Source organism: Perissodus microlepis, chromosome 6, assembly GCF_051167445.1.
Source record: "Perissodus microlepis isolate ML-2025 ecotype Zambia chromosome 6, ASM5116744v1, whole genome shotgun sequence".
Lineage (NCBI taxonomy): Eukaryota > Metazoa > Chordata > Actinopteri > Cichliformes > Cichlidae > Perissodus > Perissodus microlepis.
In genome coordinates, this window is record NC_140466.1 from 29497726 (window position 1) to 29520850 (window position 23125).

The 23125-nt window shown below is 39.7% G+C and overlaps 2 protein-coding genes across 2 annotated transcripts in view; both read right to left on the reverse strand.

The window, feature by feature from the left end:
• The window catches only part of LOC146385894 (noelin-2-like), a 39693-nt gene extending 37665 nt beyond the window's left edge, over positions 1 to 2028 (reverse strand). Inside the window, exon 1 of the mRNA XM_084931881.1 lies at positions 1753 to 2028. Coding sequence (XP_084788007.1) covers positions 1753 to 1809 — 57 coding nt within the window. The 5' untranslated portion in view covers positions 1810 to 2028. The remainder of the gene's footprint in view (positions 1 to 1752) is intronic.
• A 5450-nt stretch (positions 2029 to 7478) lies between these two features.
• LOC146385895 (uncharacterized) overlaps positions 7479 to 23125 on the reverse strand; it is a 44785-nt gene continuing 29138 nt past the window's right edge. Inside the window, exons 41-66 of the mRNA XM_084931882.1 lie at positions 22447 to 22554; positions 22154 to 22261; positions 22007 to 22060; positions 21865 to 21918; positions 21388 to 21495; positions 21259 to 21312; positions 21112 to 21165; positions 20968 to 21021; positions 20830 to 20883; positions 20598 to 20705; positions 19541 to 19594; positions 18953 to 19006; positions 18816 to 18869; positions 18544 to 18597; positions 18353 to 18460; positions 18210 to 18263; positions 17872 to 17925; positions 17682 to 17789; positions 16457 to 16510; positions 16304 to 16339; positions 16139 to 16192; positions 15669 to 15996; positions 15418 to 15530; positions 15180 to 15248; positions 8473 to 8706; positions 7479 to 8381 (exon numbers count right to left, since the gene is read on the reverse strand). Of these exons, the coding sequence (XP_084788008.1) occupies positions 8235 to 8381; positions 8473 to 8706; positions 15180 to 15248; positions 15418 to 15530; positions 15669 to 15996; positions 16139 to 16192; positions 16304 to 16339; positions 16457 to 16510; positions 17682 to 17789; positions 17872 to 17925; positions 18210 to 18263; positions 18353 to 18460; positions 18544 to 18597; positions 18816 to 18869; positions 18953 to 19006; positions 19541 to 19594; positions 20598 to 20705; positions 20830 to 20883; positions 20968 to 21021; positions 21112 to 21165; positions 21259 to 21312; positions 21388 to 21495; positions 21865 to 21918; positions 22007 to 22060; positions 22154 to 22261; positions 22447 to 22554 (2331 nt within the window). The 3' untranslated portion in view covers positions 7479 to 8234. The remainder of the gene's footprint in view (positions 8382 to 8472; positions 8707 to 15179; positions 15249 to 15417; positions 15531 to 15668; positions 15997 to 16138; positions 16193 to 16303; positions 16340 to 16456; positions 16511 to 17681; positions 17790 to 17871; positions 17926 to 18209; positions 18264 to 18352; positions 18461 to 18543; positions 18598 to 18815; positions 18870 to 18952; positions 19007 to 19540; positions 19595 to 20597; positions 20706 to 20829; positions 20884 to 20967; positions 21022 to 21111; positions 21166 to 21258; positions 21313 to 21387; positions 21496 to 21864; positions 21919 to 22006; positions 22061 to 22153; positions 22262 to 22446; positions 22555 to 23125) is intronic.

Here is a 23125-nt window from a genome sequence, read left to right on the forward strand (position 1 = left end):
TTCCTCCCTGGCAGTGTGTTAACACACACCTGAATGCTCCAGACCAGCAAACTGACGAAACATCTGCTTTTATAGAGGCGCTCGCACTCACTCATGATCAGTTAATCACGTGTATTTGATCAGCAGCGCCTGGCTACTCTTAATTGTTATGGAAGCAGTAAGTGTTCTGCATTTTGGCTGATGTTTATAATAACCCATATAAAGTCTTTTTTCTTTTAATTAATATAACCTGACATATAAAACCTTAAATGTGAAAGACGCTGTACATTATTTTTTTTAAAGCCTGCATATACATCTTTTTTTTTCTTGTGTTGTTGTGAGCTGCTGCTAAATGAAGGAATTTCAGTTGAACTGAACTGTAAAACTAATTTGTACAGTGACACTGCTAAATGAATCCTTTACCCATGTGACACATTTCACTGTATTTTTTTTTGACCGTATTTAGGACAGCACTTAAGTGGCAATTTTTGATGAAGTCTACAAAATACTTTAATGAATGTAAAGCTTAAAAAAAGAACTAAACACAAACCAAGTATACTGTACTGTAAATTCATCGTGTGTATGAAAATGTAATGCAAGGATCAAACACAATATTGGAATAGTGTCAAATAGGCCTCCCGCTAATCACCGGTCAAGAGGAGGATTAAAATCATTGAATGATATACATTTTTAGCAATGGACAGTTTGTAATTAGTTCAGTCTAATGAAAATAGGATAATACTGACACATCAAGCTGGTGTTTTTGAGCTGTAAAAGGCCACCCGCGATGCTAAACAGACTGCAGTGCACAACTAGCAGCCCTGTAACAACTTCAAGAGCTATAGAAGGACATGGCTCTTCCCCGTCTCCTGCCTCGAGCAATTATGTGTCAACAATTTAACTAACCAACGCTAAATATTTTATAGCGCCTTTGTTCTCATCAGGAGTAACATACTCATTGTTTTTTTTTTCTAGATAAAGAGTCTGCAGAATACACATGGATTATACATAAAATCTCCTTCAGCAAATATTCTAAACATGAATATTTCAATCAGCTGCACTTAAGGTTACACAGTCATCAGGAGGAGGAGGGCAACAACAGAACCAACATGACAAGTGAGTGGTGTAAAACACCTTCAGGGTGTTTCTGGTCACTGACTCAGGTGGCTGCCTCTCTGCATTTTTACAAACTAATCATCGCCATCTTTTCAGTAGAGCGGAATGACAAAGTTTCTCAGAACAATACAGTACAACAGATCAAAACAAGAAGAAAACTCAAAACTATAATATAATAAAAAAAAAAATAACTCAAACAATAAATATAGATGATCGTGATTTCTCTGAGCATAAAACTTGGCAAAACAAATCTATAAAAATATAATTTTTGTGAGGTCGATTTTGATCTAAACTCCTTTGTCAGCAATATTTACTTTATCTAATATGTTTTAAGATGTGGATCTATATAAAGCATTTTATTTCTTTCAGTAAATTTATTTCATTTTATTTTAGTCCTGTTTTTGTGACTTATAAATATGTTTCCCTTAAAAAAAATGCATGCTCTAACTGTTAGCATGTAGGCAATATGGCTAAACTATTTTGGGGATGTCCAGCAAATACCAGGAGATATAAAAGACACAAGGTTGGTTAACAAAATGATAAATCAGAGTACATCAATTCTTTCCTAGAACCACTTTAAAGTTTAGAAACTTTTAAATTTTGGCTCATTTGACACAAAGGTTGAATGGATAAGTTGGGGACACGGTGTCTCCTTACCTTACATGAGCTGACAGTGACCAGCAGCAGCACCCACAGGGCTTCAGGTGGACTCATGGCTGTCCTTTTCTCTCCCTCTGGTATTCCTGGTCTTGACCCAGCTTTGACACGCACCAGACATGAAAAAAAACTTGGTACTGTACACCTTCCTTGCTTAGCCTCGAGGTTATGACTAATTTGACTAGTCTGGAGTGACTGAATCCCCTCAGGCTGTGGAAGAAGAACACAGTGCTAGTGTTCTTGCTGTGGAGAGCCACCCAGGAGCTGACTGGAGACAGCAACTGTCTTTGAGGAAGATTAGAGAGGAGGCGTAGGGAAGGAGGAGTTGGTGAAAAGGATGATTATTTGTTGCTTAACACAGCCAGTGAATATACAGTTAATTAGTGAGTGGGTGCACTTGTTAGTAACAGATTGCATGTGAGATTGTACTGCTGATTCTGGTATCATAAAGTTACTCCCTGGAACTCAGGAAAACTTTTTCTATTAGTTTGGAAAAAGGGCCGTAATTGTACGGAATCTTAGTTTTTAAAAACTCTCAAATTCTCCCAAATTTGGGAGTTTTTAATAACTCCTATATGTAATAATAAAAACTGCTCACTGGTAAGGTTGTCAAAATAAAAAAATCATTACTCAGATAATTTAATCATCGATACTAAAAATTGGTATAATACCAACAGTGCTGTCTTGGCTCCTGCAGTTGATACACGACTTCAGCCCCTCATAACACAGGAATAGTTATCCATCTCATATCGCATGACTATATAAGAGTGATATATAAAAGAGTTTTTTACACTCATAGCTCACAACACTGAACATTTTCTAAAGTTAAGCAAAGCACTCATTTTCACAAAACTGGAACATTGAACAGTTGCTAATGCTAATCTAGCTGCTGCGCACATTAAAGTTAGCCTTTTAACTGCTAGCAGTTTAGCCTCTGTTAAGCTATGATTAAGGTTGCAGCTAGCGGCTATGGCTAATAATAAAATAAAAACATTCATGTTGGAGCTAATCAGGGCTGTGGTCTGTAGCATTAATATACAACATTTATTTAACAGGATAACACAATAATTTATTTCTAAAAAGTGTTGTGTTTCTCTTAAAGTCCCTGACTAAAGCTGAGAAAGTTTACCAGCAAATAGACAGAAACTGGCAGCCTATCTTACAATTTTTTCTGCTGTTTAACAAAAGTATTGTCTTTGATGTTATTGTTCAACACTTTACTTTAAAACATGCATCTTAAGTTTGTAGTTGTTTCCTGCATAAAATATGGAATCCAGTATCAAGTATGTTTCCCATTACAGGTATCAATGGATGCATTTATATATAAGTTTCTGCGTTAATACCAATGGTTAATACCAGAACATTGATTTTTTCTGTCTCTTGATGGAAAATTAAAGAGCTGCATTCAAACAAACAAATAAATAAATAAAAAACAAATTTAGCAATCATTACCAGCTCATATTATTCACAACCATAGACTGCATAAATTAACTGTGGCCGCCACCCAGAATACACTGAGGCTCAGCATCCGCTTAAATAAAAGATGGATAAAAGTTAACTAAAATTAACTGTCATGTTTATTAAGACACAATAGTAGAAAAATCTGTTGTATTCTAGTGAGCTAAAATTTTATGATGTTACACACAAACAGGAAGGTTTTTATAAATTATTACTCTTCAACAGCAAATTTACTATTCAGACAAGTTTAAATGTAAAATTGTTAAAACTGTTTCATCCTATATATATTATGTTTAGTTTTAGTTTTAAAGATCTGAAATATGTAAAATCAGAATGAGAGAACACAGTCTAATATAAAAGTAAACTAAAAATATTTTATATGTTAAAGCAATATTAGATGTGACTGAACAGCATTTTACAGCATAGTATAAAAGATGGACGTTGTACTGTAATTGTCATGTATGCTGGTGTGGTACAGTAACATCACACATTGTTTTCTAATAATAAGTCTAATGACTTGTGATTGACAAGTGTTTACCCAATTAGGGTTTGGGTACATACCACAATTTTAAGAAAACAGACTCAATGTTTTATTCAATAAGAACAAAAATGAGTGACTAAACCTATAAACCTAGCAGGAAAGTGTTTACAGAGGTCATGACAGAAAGCCTTTTTCCCATAAACTTCTATGGGACCCCAGGTCTTTTTCAACCACAGCTATCGCCATCTGGTGGCCTTTAGGCAGAATGCAGCCTTTTAGGCACTGACGTATTAGCTTCATTTTTTCCACCTATAAGTTATGTCCATGTGTTATAATGTCTATGGTTTTGAGCATTAGTTTAAAGGCTAGGCTAGCCCCAGTTAACGAACACGATTCAAGTCAAGGCAAGCTTCGTCATGTTGGTAAGTAAAATGTTAGCATATATTCTGGTAATTATTCCCAGTATCTGCTATCACACCTCAGATGGCTTAAAACAAATAAGATAAAGAGAAAAAAAACTTCCTTTCCTCTGCATTGTTCTCTCTCTGGACACTGACATCTATCTTCAGTACACAAACCAAACAGGAATAAATTACTAACTTGTGCTGGCTGTCTTCCATGTGAACCTGCCACTCTGGCTTTAAACACAATGTAGGTGACTTTCATGTCACACAATCCATATTTCATTGCTGGAAATTAGCTGTTAAATACTCTTGGATGAGCTCGCTGTGTTCACTCGCTTCCCCTCATTAAAGTTTCAGCATGATTGTAATGTAGATGTCAAGACGGCACAGCAGGCAGAGAGAGAGAGTAACAGGAAAGGCCAACTGAAGAAGACATGGGTGGCGAGAGAGAAATATAATGCACGCATGCTCGGCCTGTAGTATAAACCCAATAACAAATAGTCATACACCTTACGCACAACCTCATTACTCCAGCTGTGCGTGAAATTAATGACACTTGACTTCATGCCAACCAAACAACAGGGCCCAGCCAGAAATTCATGAATCACTTTTCACTCAAATGTTAAAGAAATTATTATTATTATTACTTATTTTTGTATTTTTATTATTTTCAGTGAAAGCTTTTGAATGCTGCTGATGTAAATCCAGCAGTGCCTTTATTTTCACCTTCGATATTCTGCACTTTGGAAATGATTCAAAATTTAATTGGGTTTTAAATTCATGTTTAGAGATGACATTTCAAGCATGTTAAGGTCACTGCAATCCAGTTAACGATAGGTTTAACATTTTACACATCAGCCTACACAGTGACCTTTCAAAATAAGGGAGTTCAAACATGTGCTGGTTACACTCACAAAATGTAGTTTTACTATACGTCATGAAGAGCTCCATAAGTATCTCAAGTATTTGGAAAATCGGCTCATTTTTCAGGTCTTTTTTTCCTGCACTTGTGTTACAATCTTCACTCCTCAGAAGCAGCTTCTGAGGAGTGAAGACATGAGTGTTGTTTTTGTTTTGTTTTGTGAAAGAACAAGAACGTGATGGAAGTGCAAACAGCCACAAATGCAGCAGCTAACAGGACATCAACTCTTTGTAAAGACAGCATGCTTATATAAAGCAAATTGTGAGAAACTGACCCATGTGAAAGAGCAAAAGCTTGCTTTTAAACAGGTAACAAAAGCAGTGATGAGCAGTCAGGCTTGTAGGATTAATCTCAATTTCTAGCACTACTTTTTTCTCCAGCAGAGTCAGCCTGGCCACAACATTTTCCTTTCCAGCTTTGCTCTTGGCTTCGTGGTAGTAATTAATCACTATAAGAAAGTGTGTCTTCTGTGGAGCTGTAGCCTTTGGTTTATGTTAATTAGATACATTGCTTATTCAGTACATCTCAGGCCATGTTGAAGATTAACTAGAAAGTAATGTAACGAATACTGTAACAAATAATTATCTGCTGAGAGTAAGTAACTTAATGTATTTTGTAATTTATTTTGTGATTCATTCAATTTTCAGAACAAGTACCCCCACACTACCCCAAAAGATGGACACTTCCAGAGACATAACTACCTCAGTGTGATCCTCTGTTTCGTCAAATCCCATTTCAAAGCCTTGAGATGATCGTAATTTACTTTTGCCGTCTTGGCCTCTTGGCAGAGCAAGGGACTGATCTGAAATGGTAATGATCGGATCACAGATAATCCTCCTTTATGAAACTTGGAATAACCCAAATTTTAAAAATGGAAATACTATGAACAGAAATGGTAAATGGGCTGATTCTTATATAGCGCTTTTCTACTTTTCCGCTCTATACAACATGCCACATTCACACAAGCACTGTCTTCTATGCTTTTAAGTGCTTACTTACCATTCACACTCCAATGGATGCATCAGAGAGCATCCATTGGAGTTGGTTAATATTTTGCCCAAGGATATTTGGCATACAGGGGAGCTAGGGATTGAACCACCAAGCTTCCAATCAGCATATCACCTGCTCTACCTCCTGAGCTACCCCATGAATGAATGCCTGAGCCCATAAACTCACCAGGAAAATGTCAAGTCCGATGGCTGTCTATGATAATAATAATAATAATAATGGATTGCATTTATATAGCGCTTTTCTGGGCCCTCAAAGCGCTTTACAGTTCCACTATTCATTCACTCTCACATTCACACACTGGTGGAGGCAAGCTACAGTTGTAGCCACAGCTGCCCTGGGGCAGACTGACAGATGATGACTTCTATCAGACCACACATCTTTTTGTGACAACTGTAGCCTCACCGGTGGCCATTAAAAAGAATGCTGGTTTAAGACACTTCTGCTTTCACCTGAAACCAGGTTCCCCCTTTTTATACTTTTACTTAGAACATGAAGAGTAAATGTTGCAGAAGCAGGTTTCTGTGCAGCTGTGTATGAATGGCATTTTAGTGCATAAATCAATTTTTGTAATATTTTATACTTTCTACCCTTATGGTCAACACTTTATTATAGGTGGATTTCATACCAAGAAACTAAGGATGTGCACAACTAGACGTTTAAAGATTGCTGCTCTTGCTAGTCAGCACGAGAAATACTAGCCAATTAAGAATTATTCTCATTTTAGTATCACGTAGCAGTTACCTGTTGTGTCAAAGATATATTATGACGTCCCACCGACCACCAACTGGGGCTCCAGCCCTGACAGCGGCAGCACCTCTCTTTGTGACAGGAAATTGGAAACAATGAAGTGACTGTAAACAATTGTCAGATATGCTAACTACCACAGCTCTGCAGTACTTGCAGATACAAAATAAATAAATTAATTAATTAATTAATTAATTAATTAGATTTTAAAAACTAAAAATAAAGGTTGAATGTTGGTAACTGAAGGAATTGGTAATCACTTGTAACGTAACACAACCTGTGGATGACAGGTGCTAGCACTGCTCATGTTAGCAGACCACGCACAACTAATCTGATATAGTGTGTTCAACATTGTACATGACAGTGTACATAATTCAGCTAAATTTCAAATGCAATTTGATTATTAAGGAATGTGATTAGCAATTTTATGCAGCTTTTATGTAGCTAACCTTGTTCATTAGTTTATTTATTTATTTTCATGTTCTATCTTTTAGATGTGTCCACGAGTGCGATTTAGTTTAAAGGAAATAAAAAATAAGTTACCAATAAGAAACCATCAACATTTGCTGAGACCGACACACCTGCAAGCTCTAAGAACAGTTTCAAACTGACATGTATTATGAAATTGCAGACCTAAAGCTGCTCCTGGAGTTGTCTTTGTTAAGCAAATGTATTCACTAAAAAAAAAACAAATTTCATCTTATTAACTTAAATGTACATTGTGTACTTTTATTAAAATATGTTAATCAGTCACTTCCCCACACATATATGCATAGAAAGATCTCGAGGCAATCACACACCACAGTTTGTTAAGCAGAAAAAATATTAAACATGGCTTCGCAATGTTGAAAAAAAAAGAAAAAAAAATGCACTGCCCCAGTACCCATTTTTTTAAAAATATTTACTCCAGAAGGAGCTCCATTATAGCACCATGATGAATTAAACTCCAATATACATGACATAACAGATTGGCATAATTGAAAAATTACAACAACAACGGATAAAAACAACACAACAAATTGAGGTTTGATGACAATGCTGAAGAACATGGAGAATGAATGTTGCAGAAACATGCTTCTGTGTGACTACATATGGATGAGATTTGAGTGCACAACTCATTATTTGTAAGAACAGAAGGACACGAATGAAACTGTGAGAGCACCACTTACTCCTTCAAAAAGAAAAGAGGACAAAATGAGTGTCGCTGAGGGGTTTTTAACAATCAGTAAATGTATGCAGTTCTCTTAATCACAGCATGTAAGCCCACAGTGAGAATGCATGACAGGGCTGTGTGAATGAAGGACAGAGTATGCAAACGAGTGTGTGTACAGAAGAAGGAACACTGTTGTAGGTATATCAACTTATAAATATGTGGTTTTGAATCAATTTTTTTTTCTTTTTTTCCCTGCATGTAAAAAAATGTCCATGGCTCGTTTTCCCTGTAAATTACTCCCTGACTCTGTTAACCGTTGAAACAGACCGGGCCAACTTCGAAACCAAATTTCTGGTTCTTATTTCCAAAATCGGACACAGCTACATCGATGATGGGAAGCGTGTTGGACAGCGGAGAGTCAAATTCCAAAACTGTCCTCTCCTGCCCTGAGCGTGTCTAGAGCAGACAAAGACAATTGAATAAAGTAAATAAATAATAAAATCATTAATTAATAAGTTATCCTCAAAAGTGTGTCTGACTTCCTCACCCGACACCCGTCGTATAGTGCAGTGATGTAATGTGTGTTCTCGTATGTCAGCTCCTCGCCGTCGCTGCTTCTGAAGCGCAGTGCGTATTCATTGTTGTACGTGGCGGTGTGCAGCCAAGCAGCAGAGTTAAGGCAGTGGTAGGTGAATATCTGCTTGGCTGTGGCACTTAGCAGCTTCAGGAAGGTCATCTGGACAATGTGGACTGAAACGCCATCTGACCCGGAGTAGGAAAACTGGAGCACCAAGATCACACTGACTCATTAACAACACCATACAAAGTCAAAACAGTGCAGACAAAGCAAATATAACTGCAAACAGTTTTGGGTGTAACACATTACAAAGTAACACATTACTGCAATCACATTACATTTTTCAGTAGCACGGTATGTAAAGCATTGCTATGTTAAATTCGGTAATCACCTTATGGTTGCAAGTATCTTGTTACTTGCGTTACAAAAGTTCTTCGCTTACCTGAATACTGGGCAGATAGAGAGAAAAAAAATCAAACAAACATGTTGTTTTCCCTAAGGGAGAGACCAGCAAAGACAAAGCTCAATTCCACCCCTAGTATTTGCGATCTTATTCTTTCGGTCACTATCCAAAGCTCATGACCATAGATGAGGGTAGGGTGGCTTCATAAGGCCACCACCTCATGAAGCCAACAGAACCACATCATGTATGAAAAGCAGAGACAAGATTCTCAGACCACCCGAATAAAAGCCTTCTCCCACTTGGCTACACCTAGAAATTCTGTCCATAAAAATTATGAACAGGATCGATGACAAAGGCAAAGAGCAGCCTTGCCGGGAACAAGTCCGATTTACTGCCACCGGCCCTCTCATCCCCAGACTGCTTCCTCTACAGAAGACATGTCAGAGGGATTAAGGAGGTCCTCGAAGTATTCCTTCCACCGCCCGACTATATCCTCAGTCGAAGTCAACAGCGCTCCACCAACGATACACAGTGCAGGTAAAGCACATCTTTCCCCTCCCAAGTCGCCTCACAGTTTGCCAGAATCTCTCCGAGGCAGTCCAAAAGCCTTTCCATGGTCTTGCAGAACTTTTTGCTTCAGCCGCTGCCCACTGGCCTGTCAGTAGCCCAGTCCCACAGGCTAACCAAGCTTGATAGGACTCCTTCAGCCTGATTATTCCCTTTACCTCCAGTGTCCACCATCTAGTTTGGGAGTCACCACCACAACAGGCACCAAGCACCCTGAAGCCGCAGCTCAGAGTAGCAGCTTCACCAGTGGAGATGCTGAACATGATCTATTTGGACTCAGTGTCCCCAGTCTCCCTTGGAATGCTGCTATAGCTCTGCTAGAGGTGGGAGATGAAGATCTTGCAGAGTAGGTCATTATACAGGGTGGGCCATTTATATGGATACACTGTAATAAAATGGGAATGGTTGGTGATATTAAAGTCCTGTTTGTGGCACATTAGTATATGTGAGGGGGCAAACTCCTCAAGATGGGTGGTGACCATGGTGGCCATTTAGAAGTCGGCCATCTTGGATACAACTTTTGTTTTTTCAATAGGAAGAGGGCCATGTGACACATCAAACATATTGGTAATGTCACAAGAAAAACAATGGTGTGCTTGGTTTCAACGTAACTTTATTCTTTCATGAGTTAGTTACAAGTTTCTCTTTGTTCACAGCCATTGACATGTCGAAGAGGTTAACACGTGAGGAGCAGATCGAAATTGTGTTGATATCTGGTGAACGCAGTAACCGGGTCATTGCAGCAGATTTCAATGCAAGACACCCTACGAGACCACCCATCTCCCATGCTACAGTCAGCAAACTGCTTGCTAAGTTTCGTGAAACTGGTTCAGTGTTGCATTTTCCAAAATGTGGACGCAAGAAAACTGTCAAACTAATGAAGAAACATCAGTGGCTGTCCCAGCTTCATTCAGCAAGAGCCCACAGCGTAGCACTTGCCGCATGTCCCTGGAGAGTGGCATTAGTCGAACATCCCTTCGGCGGATATTAGCTACTCACAAATGGCACCCTTACAAACTCCAGCTACTGCAGCATCTCAACGAGGATGACCCAGATCGGCTCACAGAATTTGCAGAATGGGCAAAACAAAAATTGGAAGAGGACCCTCAGTTCACGCAGAAGATTTTGTTCAGTGATGAGGCAAACTTTTATGTGAATGGTGAAGTTAACAAACAAAACCACCGCTATTGGTCTGACACTAACCCACATTGGATGGATCCCTCCAAGACTGTTGGAACAACAAAAGTGATGGTTTGGTGTGGTATATGGGGTACAACGATAGTGGGTCCATTCTTCATCAATGGAAACCTCAAGGCCACTGGATATTTGAAATTGCTACATGATGATGTGTTTCCCTCTTTATGCACTGAAGCTGGCACGTTCCCTGAGTTTTTCCAGCAAGATGGTGCACCACCACATTATGGGTGCCAGGTCCGAGCATTCCTAGATGAACAGTTTCCTGGAAAGTGGATTGGTCATCGTGGGCCAGTTGAATGGCCCCCAAGGTCTCCCGATCTGACCCCCTTAGACTTTTATCTTTGGAGTCATCTGAAGGCAATTGTCTATGGTGTGAAGATACGAGATGTGCAGCACCTGAAACTACAGATACTGGATGCCTGTGCTGGCATTTCTCCTGCAGTGTTGCTATCAGTGTGTGAAGAGTGGGAGAAGAGGGTTGCACTGACAATCCAACACAATGGGCAGCACATTGAACACATTTTATGAGTGGTCAGAAACTTGTAAATAACTCATGGAAGAATAAAGTTACATTGAAACCAAGCACACCATTGTTTTTCTTGTGACATTACCAATACGTTTGATGTGTCACATGGCCCTCTTCCTATTGAAAAAACAAAAGTTGTATCCAAGATGGCCGACTTCTAAATGGCCACCATGGTCACCACCCATCTTGAGGGTTTTGCCCCCTCACATATACTAATGTGCCACAAACAGGACTTTAATATCACCAACCATTCCCATTTGATTACGGTGTATCCATATAAATGGCCCACCCTGTATTTTTAGGCGCACCAGGTCTGTCCAGCATCCTCCCCTGCCACCTGATCCAACTCACCAACAGGTGGTGATCAGCTGACTGCTCATCACCTCTCTTCACCCGAGTGTCCAGAACATATGGCTGCAGTTCTGGTGATACAATTACAAAATCCATCATTGATCTGCAGCCTTGAGTGTCCTTGTGCTATGTGCACTTACGGACACATAGGGTTTGTCATGGACAAACTGTGGTTTGCACAGAGGTCCATTAACAAAACACTGCTTAGATTCAGATCTGGTAGGCCATTTCTCCCAATCACACCCCTCCAGGTTTCACTGTCGTTGGCCACTTGAGCGTTGAAGTCTCCTAGTCGGACAAAAGAGTCCCCAGGTGGAGCACCCTAAAGCACCCCACCAAGAAGGTCGGGTACTCTAAACTGTTCTTTGGTGCATAAGGGCAGATGACAACTGGTTCCCCAACCCAAAGGCGCAGGGAACACCCTCTCATGCATTGGGAAAAACTCCAATGTACAGGCAGCAAGCCAAGGGGATACTAAGATACCTACCCCAGCTCACCAAGGGCAACCCTGACTGAGACAGAGTCCAGAGTTCAGATGGGAATGGATCAGAATGGATGTGAAAAGTGGGAAAATTTGAGGGATGCATATGCATGCCACTGAAAAAAACTGACCACAAGAAAGATTCTAAACTTCCAAGTCTAAGCATTTTCTTTGTTTCTATCAGCTGGCACCACATATACAATGCTGGGCATTTAAGTAGGTTACATCCTTGGCTACAAATATTTGCCCTAGAAGTCTAAATCAGAATATGCACACAAAAAGTTGTTAACCAAGCTTCCTAGCCTTAAGGCCCTTTCACATCGGACGCAGCACACGCAGCGCTGTGTTCTGAAACCCATTCGTGTCTATAATGGTTTCCTGCTGCGCCGAGCAAAGTGCAGCACAAGTCAGAGAGACACATGTTTTGAAATGACAAGACACGGGCACATCTAGTACACGTAGAGTACTAGTTTTACAAACCAACTTTCATACCTCTTAGCTTTTTTAAATTGTTATATTATTTTTAAAACATTTACCACACAGTTGTTGTTTAACATTAATCTGAAGTTTTCTTTGAGCTTGTTTTTCCAAGTCTACTACCCTTTGCAAAATTCTGAACTCGTAAAGACAAGAATGGAGCAGCACCTGCGTCCCTCCAGGCCACAGCAGTTCATTTGACGGAGCAGCACACATTCAGATTTTTGCCCTCACCTGAATCCTCCCTCACTAAAACTTAAAAAAACAAAAAGCATTTTAATTTCTCCTCTTTAACAGTCTTAGCTGGACAGCATGGGCTGCACAATTATTCTCTGTCTTCACCTGCAGACTTCTTCTTCCTCTTGTTGGAGTTAGCAAGTTTTGCAGAACATGCTGCCTATTCCGCTATTAACCGCTGGACTTTCCTTTTACTTGACATGATAAGTACGAAAGTACCATAATTAGCCCTTTTAAAAATGTATGTTTATTTTGCAGTTGAACATCAAGGACACACACCTATTCAAGCTTTATTGTTATTGTTATTGTTATTGTTATTATTATTATTATTATTATTATTATTGTTGTTATTATTATTGTTATTGTTATTATGATATTATTATTATTATTATTAGCTTTTAATGCAGCCAATTTTCCCATGAGAACAGTCAGCTAAGGTAAACACATGCAGATGTGAATATGGTTGCTATTACAAATACTATGCACCTGTCTGCGATACAGACAGATAAATATTTTATTATTGACAGGGTTGCTGCCCCTTACATCAAACCAGAAAACACACATGGTCCCCATGGATGTTCATGAAAGGTTAGCTTTGACTTTTAAATAATTTTAAGTTTCAGGATCTTTGCAGTAGAATGCAGCAGCTATAGTCACAAATTGGCTTGCTGCAACACACCAATGATTCTTTAGGTGAGCCAAGCGATTTTAAAGCCAGAGTGTGTTTCCATCCCATCTCTACAGTACCACAGTAGGCGGACAGGATTTCTGGAGAAGTTGGAACTATTTCTTAGCAGGAGTTTAAAGCCATCTGTGTCTTTGTATTCATTTAAAGCTGAAATCTAAAATTGTGGATAACAAAAAACCTCGTCACATATCCCACAGTATTTATTATTTTCCCACTGGCCCATGCAGTCTGCGCAGTCCACTCAGTCAAATATTTTGGGCTGCACGTCTGCAGAGGAGTATTCATCCACCCACACAGATTTATGTACATGATGAAATGTGCGTCACTCTGACGTTTGCATGCAAAAAGCATGAGCTGGCCTTTAGTGAGGGAGACAGTTCCTGGTGTACCCATCACTGATACGATTGCTGCCAAAGTCTAAATTCAGATGGTTTGGAATTACTCATGAAATCTGTAAGATGCTTAGACCAGATTTACTTGGTTCGACAAATTAACACGATGTTACAATAGCAAAAAAGCAAAGACAAAGATGCAAAATATTACAAACCTTTCTAAACCTTAAATCTGTGGGTAACAGGTGACCTGTACCACTTGTAAAAGTGTTTACAGTCAGATCCAGAGCCTTGATGAAGATACTGTTAATGTGTGTAAATTCACCCCAGATGTTTTTTTGTGTGTCTTTTTCACTCTGTGGCTGCTGGATCAATGTTTTAATATTACATACAGAACATTCAGACATGAATCTAACAGATATTTCAATATGTTAAAAACAACTAAGAAAAAAGAAATGACATGAAAGTCACTCTTTGTGCGAGTGCTTCTGAGTAAAGGCGTCAAAGACTTTTTCACTGTGTACTGATTTCTGTGTAGAAATGTGACTATAAGTGTGATTCACTATAAGCACCTCTGCTCACTGTAAAAAGTAACTTGACTCTCTGTAAAAGAGGTTGCATTATTGAGGCATCATCCACCGACACTCCGCGTTAACTACAGTTCAATTAAGTTCAGCTCTGTTTGATAAAAACAGTGTTACTGAGAGCCAGAAATATGTGGGGCTTGGGTCTAAACATGCAGGGTGAGTTAGACAGCCAAAGCTATGGCACAGGACTCACAGCTTTGAGCCATCTGCCTCACTCATTCTTATAACTAACTTGTTCTCTCTTTGTTATTTAAAATTAATGTTATTTTAAGTAAATTCACTGGTCCTTACATAGGCATTTTGTACCCTACTTTCTAGCTAACATTCAACAATCCAATCAGTGCATCAAGGTTCAATAATTTGCCCAAGAAAACTTTGGCATGAAGACTGGAGGAGCCAGGGATTGAATCACCAACCTTCTAATGAGTAGATAATCTGGTCTAACTCCTAAGCCGGATGAGGTGAAAAAATAAGACATGCCTTATTTCAGTATTAATTTAACTCAATGTGAGGCTACAAACTTTAATAAATCACGTTTAATCATTTAAATCCTATCCTCTCAAAATGTTAAGCTCTGGAAGAGAATCCCAGACAAATATTTATGTGGAGAGGCCAGCTACAAAAACATCCTTCAGTTGCAAACTGACACTGTGTGTCTTTAGTAAATACCAGCAGCAGCTGTTCTTACGACAAAAGAGGATTTTGTGCTGGCACAGTCTGTTAGTAAATCTGCCCCCAAGTGTCTCTAAAATTCAGAGTTTCTTTTAAAGCTTTGCACTCATCCAGATGTGTTAAGCCCAACAAATATGTGCAATAATCATCAAACTATACCTTTTTTCCTTTCCTGAACTGACTGTACCATCTGCCAGGCTTTTCCTCTTTCCAGGATGCTAATTTTACCTAAAAACAGACAAACAAAAGAATCACCTCCAAATTCACACAGTCAGCAAACTGGTGATGACTAAATAGTGTTTACATCATGCAGCTTTTGATACAGCCTCCTGCTTATTTTTAATGTTAATCGTATTGCTCCAGAAAATAGCACACTGTGTTATTTATGTAAACGAACCGACTGGAACTTCTTGTCGGGGTACAGACACGTCTCTCCCTGTGCGGTGAAGTTACAAAACACCTTGAAGGAGTCTCTATGGCAACCCTGGTTGGGATCTATCCAGTATTCGCCTGGATAGAGAGACAAAGAGAGGACCTCAGGGGGGCCAAGGCCACAGCAGACAGAAGCAGCAGAAAAAATCTACAGATTATCTTGAAATGAGACAGCTGTGCTCAACAGATGGCCAAGAAAATAAACTGATGAAGTACCGTTGGGGAGATCTGGGTGGAGAAGCCAAAGCTCTTTGCAGGTGCGGGCGGGGCTGTGGTATGTCCCGTGCGGGGTGCGCAGACCTTCTACTTCGACTTTCATCGAGGATAGAGAGGCAAACACTTCCTCCATGCCTTGGCCCTTCTTTTCGTTTAGCTGGCTGTCCTGCTCCGCCTGATCCCCTTGCATCATTTCCTCCTCTCCCCCACCTATGGCCTCCTCCTCCCCATCCTCTTCATCTTCAAGTGCAGCACCATCCACCCAGGACTGATTTCTCCTTCTTCTGCCTCGTTGTGGCAGAGGGACCACACCAGCTGCTGGTAGTCCCTGAGACGGAAGTAGATGAAAAGACAGAAAGAAGAATGGATTGAAGTAGACAAAAAAAGAAGAGAAGAGTCCAGATACACACGGATCAATGGCAAAGTAAACAAAGGTCATAAGATTCTTGAATGAACTAAATATTACTCACTGGGAGTCCTGGAGGTCCTGCGGGCCCAGTGTCTCCTCTAGGACCAATTGGACCCTAAATGAGCCACAAAATGATCAGTCTTTCAGTTTCAGTTATGAGTAGTTATGGTGTAATATAATAGCACTGAATAATTCAGTTGTGTGAAATGATGAATCTCAGAGTTACCTGATTTCCTTTAGAGCCCTTCTGACCAATCACACCCTGTGAGAGAAATGAGAGAGCAAAAACGAGGAAACACGGATGCAGAATGAACACTGCCAGAAATCTCCATGCTTATGTGTTTATAAGTCATGTAGGAAAATAATCGTGCACACTCACAGACAGACCCGTAGGACCAGGTGGACCGTGAGGACCTGATGGACCAACTGGACCCTGATATTACACAGTGGGGTGAACATAGTCAGCAGATTCCTTTTATGTGCAGTTAGTTATCAGAATAATACTGGAAAGCTTGGGATTAATGCCATATGATATCTGTTTAAACCAATTAAAAGTATATAGACATTAAAAATAATGATCATGTTGTAGTTAATAAACAGATCAGAGTGTCAGCAATCATCAGTCATACCAACAATTTATCCAGTGATAAAAAGTGACAGAAATGTGTTCTTATAATATTTATGAATTGTTCTTATTGTTAAAGCAAGTTGTTTCTTTGGTTTAGCGCTACACACTTCAAAAGGTGCAGCTTTTACTTTGAAGGTGAACTGTCTCTGTTTCCAGCTTGCTCTGACATGCCTGTTCGATTTTCACTGTATATAAAGAACATCAAAATCAGCAACGCGTTAGCGTGGTTAGCTCGTTAATGCATTAGCACCATGCAGCCCTACCCACGGGCCGATCCGCGCTAACTCGCTAACAGAGATTTGCCGCGTTAATGCGGTTGTGGCGTTAACGTCATTTTAATGAGATTAACGCTGACAGCACTAAATAAAACACTTGTATCTAAGATTTTGTTCAAGGTTGAAAAAGTATACCAAGACACTCTGCCTTAAAATCCTGTCGCTTTAACTACATTTACATAATTATTATGTGGCATTAAACCTTTCATATAGTGTCTAAGTACAGTAAACTTGACTTCATAAGTTAATGTGCCAAACATGTAATTTAATATTTGCTAAATTAGATATTACTGTCATTAAATTAAAATGATGTGATACTTTTATAAGTGGTTATAGTAATTATTATCAGTATTATCATAAATAATAACATTTTGTAATTTTATCCCATTGGAAGGTGGTTGCTAGGTAACATCATGACATTATAATATCTGAAATAGATAAGAACCTTCAGGGACTAAATATGCATTTTCTTTACATTTATATAACTGGACAAATTTCAGTTCTTTACTCACTCTATCAAAAACAGATACTAAACCATTGTTTGTAGCAAACCTTATACTTTACATATCATCATAAAGCTAAAACTGTGACAGCAGCATCTAGATGTCTCCGTGATTTGATACTGGACTTTCATGATACACCTCTACACATCTTGTGTCATTTGCTTGCTTGGAGTGTGTGTTCAAGCGTTTTTTAAGCACCTCATCTCCCTTTGGACCCAGTAATCCCTGGTTTCCTGGTAGTCCTCTGTCACCCTTCTCTCCAATGTCTCCTGGTGGCCCTATCAGACCTATTACACCACCATGACCCTACAAAGATATCAGAGATGAGGTAAAAGAAAAGTCCCAGTGAAGGATAACTTGAATATTTGTGTGTACAGTATGAACACACCTTGTCTCCCTTCTTGCCGGGGTCTCCCTTCAGTCCTGTTATACCCGGTGGACCCTGAGGAGATGAAACGATGAGTCAATTCAATCCACTTCAATTTTATTTATATAGCGCAAATCACAACAACAGTTGCCTCTAGGTGTTTTATATTGCAATGTAATGTTAACTTTTATAGTTCGGTTTTCTGTGCTATACACATATGAGTCTGGGTATTTTCTCATTTAAATTCTCTTTAGAATAATATCTGTTTTGCAAAAACATCAAACTGTGGTTTTAATGCAAGATGGAAGCGTGATTTTGTTGAAAACTTCTCAGATTTGCTATTTGATGGGTTATCTTACCATGGGACCTGGTGGTCCTGTCTGGCCTGGTGGTCCATTTAAACCCTGCTCACCCTGAAAGAAAGAGAGACAAAGAAATGATTGAAACATCATGTATTTCGTGCTTTACTCACTCCTTCTGTGCTTTTCCTAAATTAACTCACTGCAGGCCCGGGGATCCCTCTCAGACCCTGGGGACCAGGATTGCCAGGATGCCCCTGGGCTCCCACAGGGCCCGTCTTCCCAATGGGACCTTCCAATCCCAGAGCACCCTGCAGTGACAGAGAGCAAGTCAGCTTTCAGGCACTGCCAGTATTTAGAAGTTATTATTGAAAGACTTGTTTCAAACTCTCACCTTCGCTCCTTTCAGGCCTGCTTTTCCTTCCTTTCCTGGTTTCCCCATGTGGCCCTGAAGAACAACATTTTAAAACATTTTAACCTGAATCTGTCATACAGGTGCAGTCATGCACAAATACACACACACATACGCATAGTGAGAATGCATTAAGCACAAATACTCCCAACCTCTGCCCAACAGCAGAAGTTTTAATCTTCAGATTTAACAGTAAATAGAAAATGAGGTTTCTGCATGCAGACAAAAGAACATCATAAGAAAAACAGACAGACCCTTCGCCCTGGAGGTCCAGGTGGTCCAGGTTCCCCGGGTGCCCCTGGGGGTCCCTGGTACATTTAAAGAAAAAGGTTAGCTGGTCGGTCATTATGTTGCGTTTTCTTTTGTGTTCATACAGCAGTCTACAGCTTACAAGGTTTCCAGGGTCTCCTGTGTCTCCTTTAGATCCAGAGAGGCCATCAACACCCTGATGGGGGAACAAAGATTGTGGGCAGAGGAACACATAACAGCTTTCAAAGCAATAAAATGGGAAAAAAATAAGAAAAAAACTACCCTGGTAGACGTCTGACTGAGAAAACAACAACTACAAAGATGTTACATAATAAGGATTTTATGTACTTTAGTTTCCAGTGGAAATATAAGAGCTCACGAGGACCTTTGTTTCTCCACAGATCATCTAAAATATATGTTTGCCTGGTGTTTTCAAATTTAGCTCGGATGTAATTTCAAAGTTTGGTTTATTCCACATCTCCCTCTCTATGGGTCCTCATATATTTTTAACATTTTAGTTTGAATTAATTCAAATTCCAGGAAACTGCAAGTGCAATGCAACCGAGAAAGATGAAACATTGAAGTCCTTTAAAAAAATAATGACTTTTTATCCTAGAAAGCTCTTTTTTGGTGAGTCTTTGTTCTGTAAAGTGGATGCATCAAACAGAATGAGGACGATAGATCAAACAGAAGAGAAGGAAGAAGAAGAAAACAAAGAGCAGACACTCACGTTGGGTCCAGCCTCTCCCTGCTGTCCAAGGTCCCCAGTTAGACCTATAGGACCCTGCGGAGAGTGAAGGAGAAGCGCTACTACAGCAACATGTTGTACATCATAGAGTGTATTTTATAAATGATTGAAACAGTGCATTCGCTACAAAGTATACAACACTTTTAAGTTTTAAAGTGAGATTATTTCTCTTTCTAATCATGTTCTTTATGAAATACTCCTTGAAATGTTCCGTAACATAATTTTTCTTGCTTAATTTGACTTTACTTTGATTTTCTGACTGTTTATATATTATGGAAATTAAATACAGCACTGCGTTGTGAAGCTTCTGTCTCTAAAGTCTTAAGCTAGTAGTAAAGTCTTTAGCTAATTGCTAAATGCTTTTTTTTGCTAGCCTTATTTTTATAGTTCTTTCTGAGGCCCATATTCATCAAGGTTTGATCTGCTGTGCATTAAGAGATGCTCTACTGAATACCTTGATTGTAACAAGTAGTTTTTTGAGTTATTGTTGTCTTCATATGAGCTCTGATTATTCTCTCTTTTTGGCATCAACAAGGCGTTTTCAGAAAACTGCTGCTCACTGGATATTTTCTCTTTTTCAGACCATTCTTTGTCTGGAGACGACTGTGTGTGAAAATCCCAGTAGACTGGCAGTTTCTGAAATGCTCCAGCCTAATACCAGCCTATCTGGAACCATCAACAAATCTACATTCGAAGTCACTTAGATCACTTTTGCTATCCATTCTGATGCTCAGTTCTACATGCCTAAATGCACTTCCCAACAGTTCCCGACATGTGACTGGATCATTGAATATGTGAAAAGATTGTGTTAATAAGCAATTGAACAGGTTTCCAACAAGTGGTTGGAGTAGGATTTCCTGCTTGTCTAGTACATTAAACAGTATAGGAAGGGAAGAATGTTAGGGTACCACAAACTATATTAAACGTAATCAGGCAATCAAAGATTTTCATAGTGTATTACAGTGGTTTGGGTTGACTAGTATTATAATACTGATAAACACTTAAATAGTATGTTTTTTTTGTCATGAATGTCGCTTACAGCATTGCCTTTGGCTCCATCCTCCCCTGGGGTGCCTCTAGCTCCTGGAGGACCAGACATTCCTGGAGGACCTGTATCTCCCTTCTCCCCTTGTTCTCCTTTTGCTCCCTAAAACAACAAAATAACAGAGTAAGTGATCATCTTGGGTATGTCAAAGGAAAAGAGAAAAAAATTGAGTATTATAAATGGATTAAAGGATGTCCGTGCCTTCCAAATAAGCAAACAAACTCACTGGCTTTCCTGAAACACCAACTGCTCCAGGATCACCTGCCTCACCATCCTCACCCTAAGAGGGAAGGGAAATTAGGTGTAAGATCATCTGGAAAGAGCATCAATATCTAAAAGCTGTTTTAGTTGTTATTTTCTTTACCTTCTCTCCAACAACACCTGGCTGCCCAATCATCCCGGGACGACCAGGTGGCCCCTGTTCACCACAGAGACTTTTTAATTTCATCAAAACATAAATCAAGCGCTTGACTAAATGCAGATCCACAAATATGTCTGTGAGACTTACCTGCCCCCCAATAGGTCCTTGAGATCCAGAAGGTCCTTGTTGTCCAGGTGGACCCTAAATCATGTGATGAGACAGAAACAAGTTTACTGATTATAGAAAATGGAGTGGAAAAAATGTGGCAAATAATAAAACAGATTAAGAGCTCACCATCAGTCCCACATGGCCACTCTCGCCTTTTTCTCCTGGTAGGCCAGGCATGCCCTTGGAGAACACATACAGCATTATATGACGAGAGTGCAGACTTTATTGTTTGCCTTCATAAAATAAGAGTCTCACCTGTAATCCTATTGGTCCTGTAGAGCCCTTGAAGCCTCTGGGACCTTCATCTCCTTTGGGGCCATACATGCCCTGTTGGCCCCGAGGACCTAGCAAACCATCTAGACCCTGTTATGCAGGGGAGAGTGAGAAATGTCTTTATGACTGAAATTGTTTATTTAACTTTCTGAAATGATGTAATTCCTACTAAACCTGTTTGACTGAGAGAGACAACAAACTGTGAAGTATCAGTACAAAGTACCAAATGGAAATAATTTATGAAGGGATTGATCTGATGGGTAAATTATTTATACGTCAGATGTTTGGTACCCATACTACTGGTAAGAATACAATACAGTTTCATCATGAAATACACACCACGGTAAATAAAAAACTACAAAGTGAAAAGCTAGCTGAAGAACTGACACTAACAGTGTAAATTGAGACATTTCAATTTTCAAAACCCTCAAAATGAAAAAATGAGAGAAGCAAACTCACTGGAAGTCCTGGCTGACCTATCGGCCCCTGGGGGCCAGTAGGCCCTGGAGGCCCCTGTGAGGAGAGAGGGAAGATGAAACAAACATGTATGATCATATTTTTGTGCACTATTGAGTATGTACGTCTGCGGCTCCAGACTCACTCCTTCTCCTTTGTCTCCTTTGCTGCCTTTCTGTCCAGGTTTTCCCTGCTCTCCCTGTGGACACATACAGAGGACACAGCTTATAACAACAGTACAGACACATACTCACCCATCCCCTCCGGCTCATACAGGTGCATTTGGTTTTACCTTATCCCCGTCCTCTCCTGCAGGTCCCGCAGTGCCCATTGCCCCAAGCATCCCTACAGGTCCCTGGTCCCCATCCTGACCTGCCGGTCCTATTGGACCCTTCTCTCCCTGGGACACAAATACACACATTTAATTCCTGTTATTCTGCACAAAAACATATCAATAGTAAAAACTAACAATCCAACCAAAGACAGACTACTTTGATGGATCTTTGTTTTTCATCCATGCTGCTTATGAAAATGGACCAAATGGGCAAATATAATATAAGAACATGGAAGATTAGATGTAATTACAGGCTCCCCCTTCTCTCCCATTGGTCCAGGTCCTCCAATTGCTCCGGCCCTACCAGGCTGTCCAATGGCACCAGCTGGTCCTGGAGGGCCCCTCTCACCCGTTGGCCCCTGGAAACAATCAGTACATCATGTTGACACTTGAATGCTTAAAAAACAGGGTTTTTTTTTAAGTCACTGTAGGAAAATAATAGCACTTGACATAAATAACATATATGCCAAATACTATTTGAAAAGTGCTTTTGGCTTTTTCTTTTTAGGTTTTACTTCAACCACACATGTGTTTGCTAGGGCAACAACATGAATGACTTGATGTTTTCTGGTTTGGCTGTTTTAAAGAAAATGATTAGCTTTTTATAGGGACAGGAGAGTATTTGTCATACAGTCACCATTTCTCTCAGGACCATTTTAGTCGAGATTGGACTGTTTTATCCATCTGCAGCAAATTATGTTTGTCAGTATATTCTGCCAAAAAGCAGGAAAGCAACAGCAAGAATCCCTGACAGAACAATGGACATTACTTTGATTGTTAGCAAGGGTTGAGCCACAAAGTGGCTTGCACAGGCAGTAGCGACTGTATCTATCAGTGTGCCATGAGTGTGATTTACCAAGAGGAAGCAACAAAGGGGTAACAGCTGTGCCATTAGCTAATGTAGGACTGCATTAAGATCTGCTGGGATTA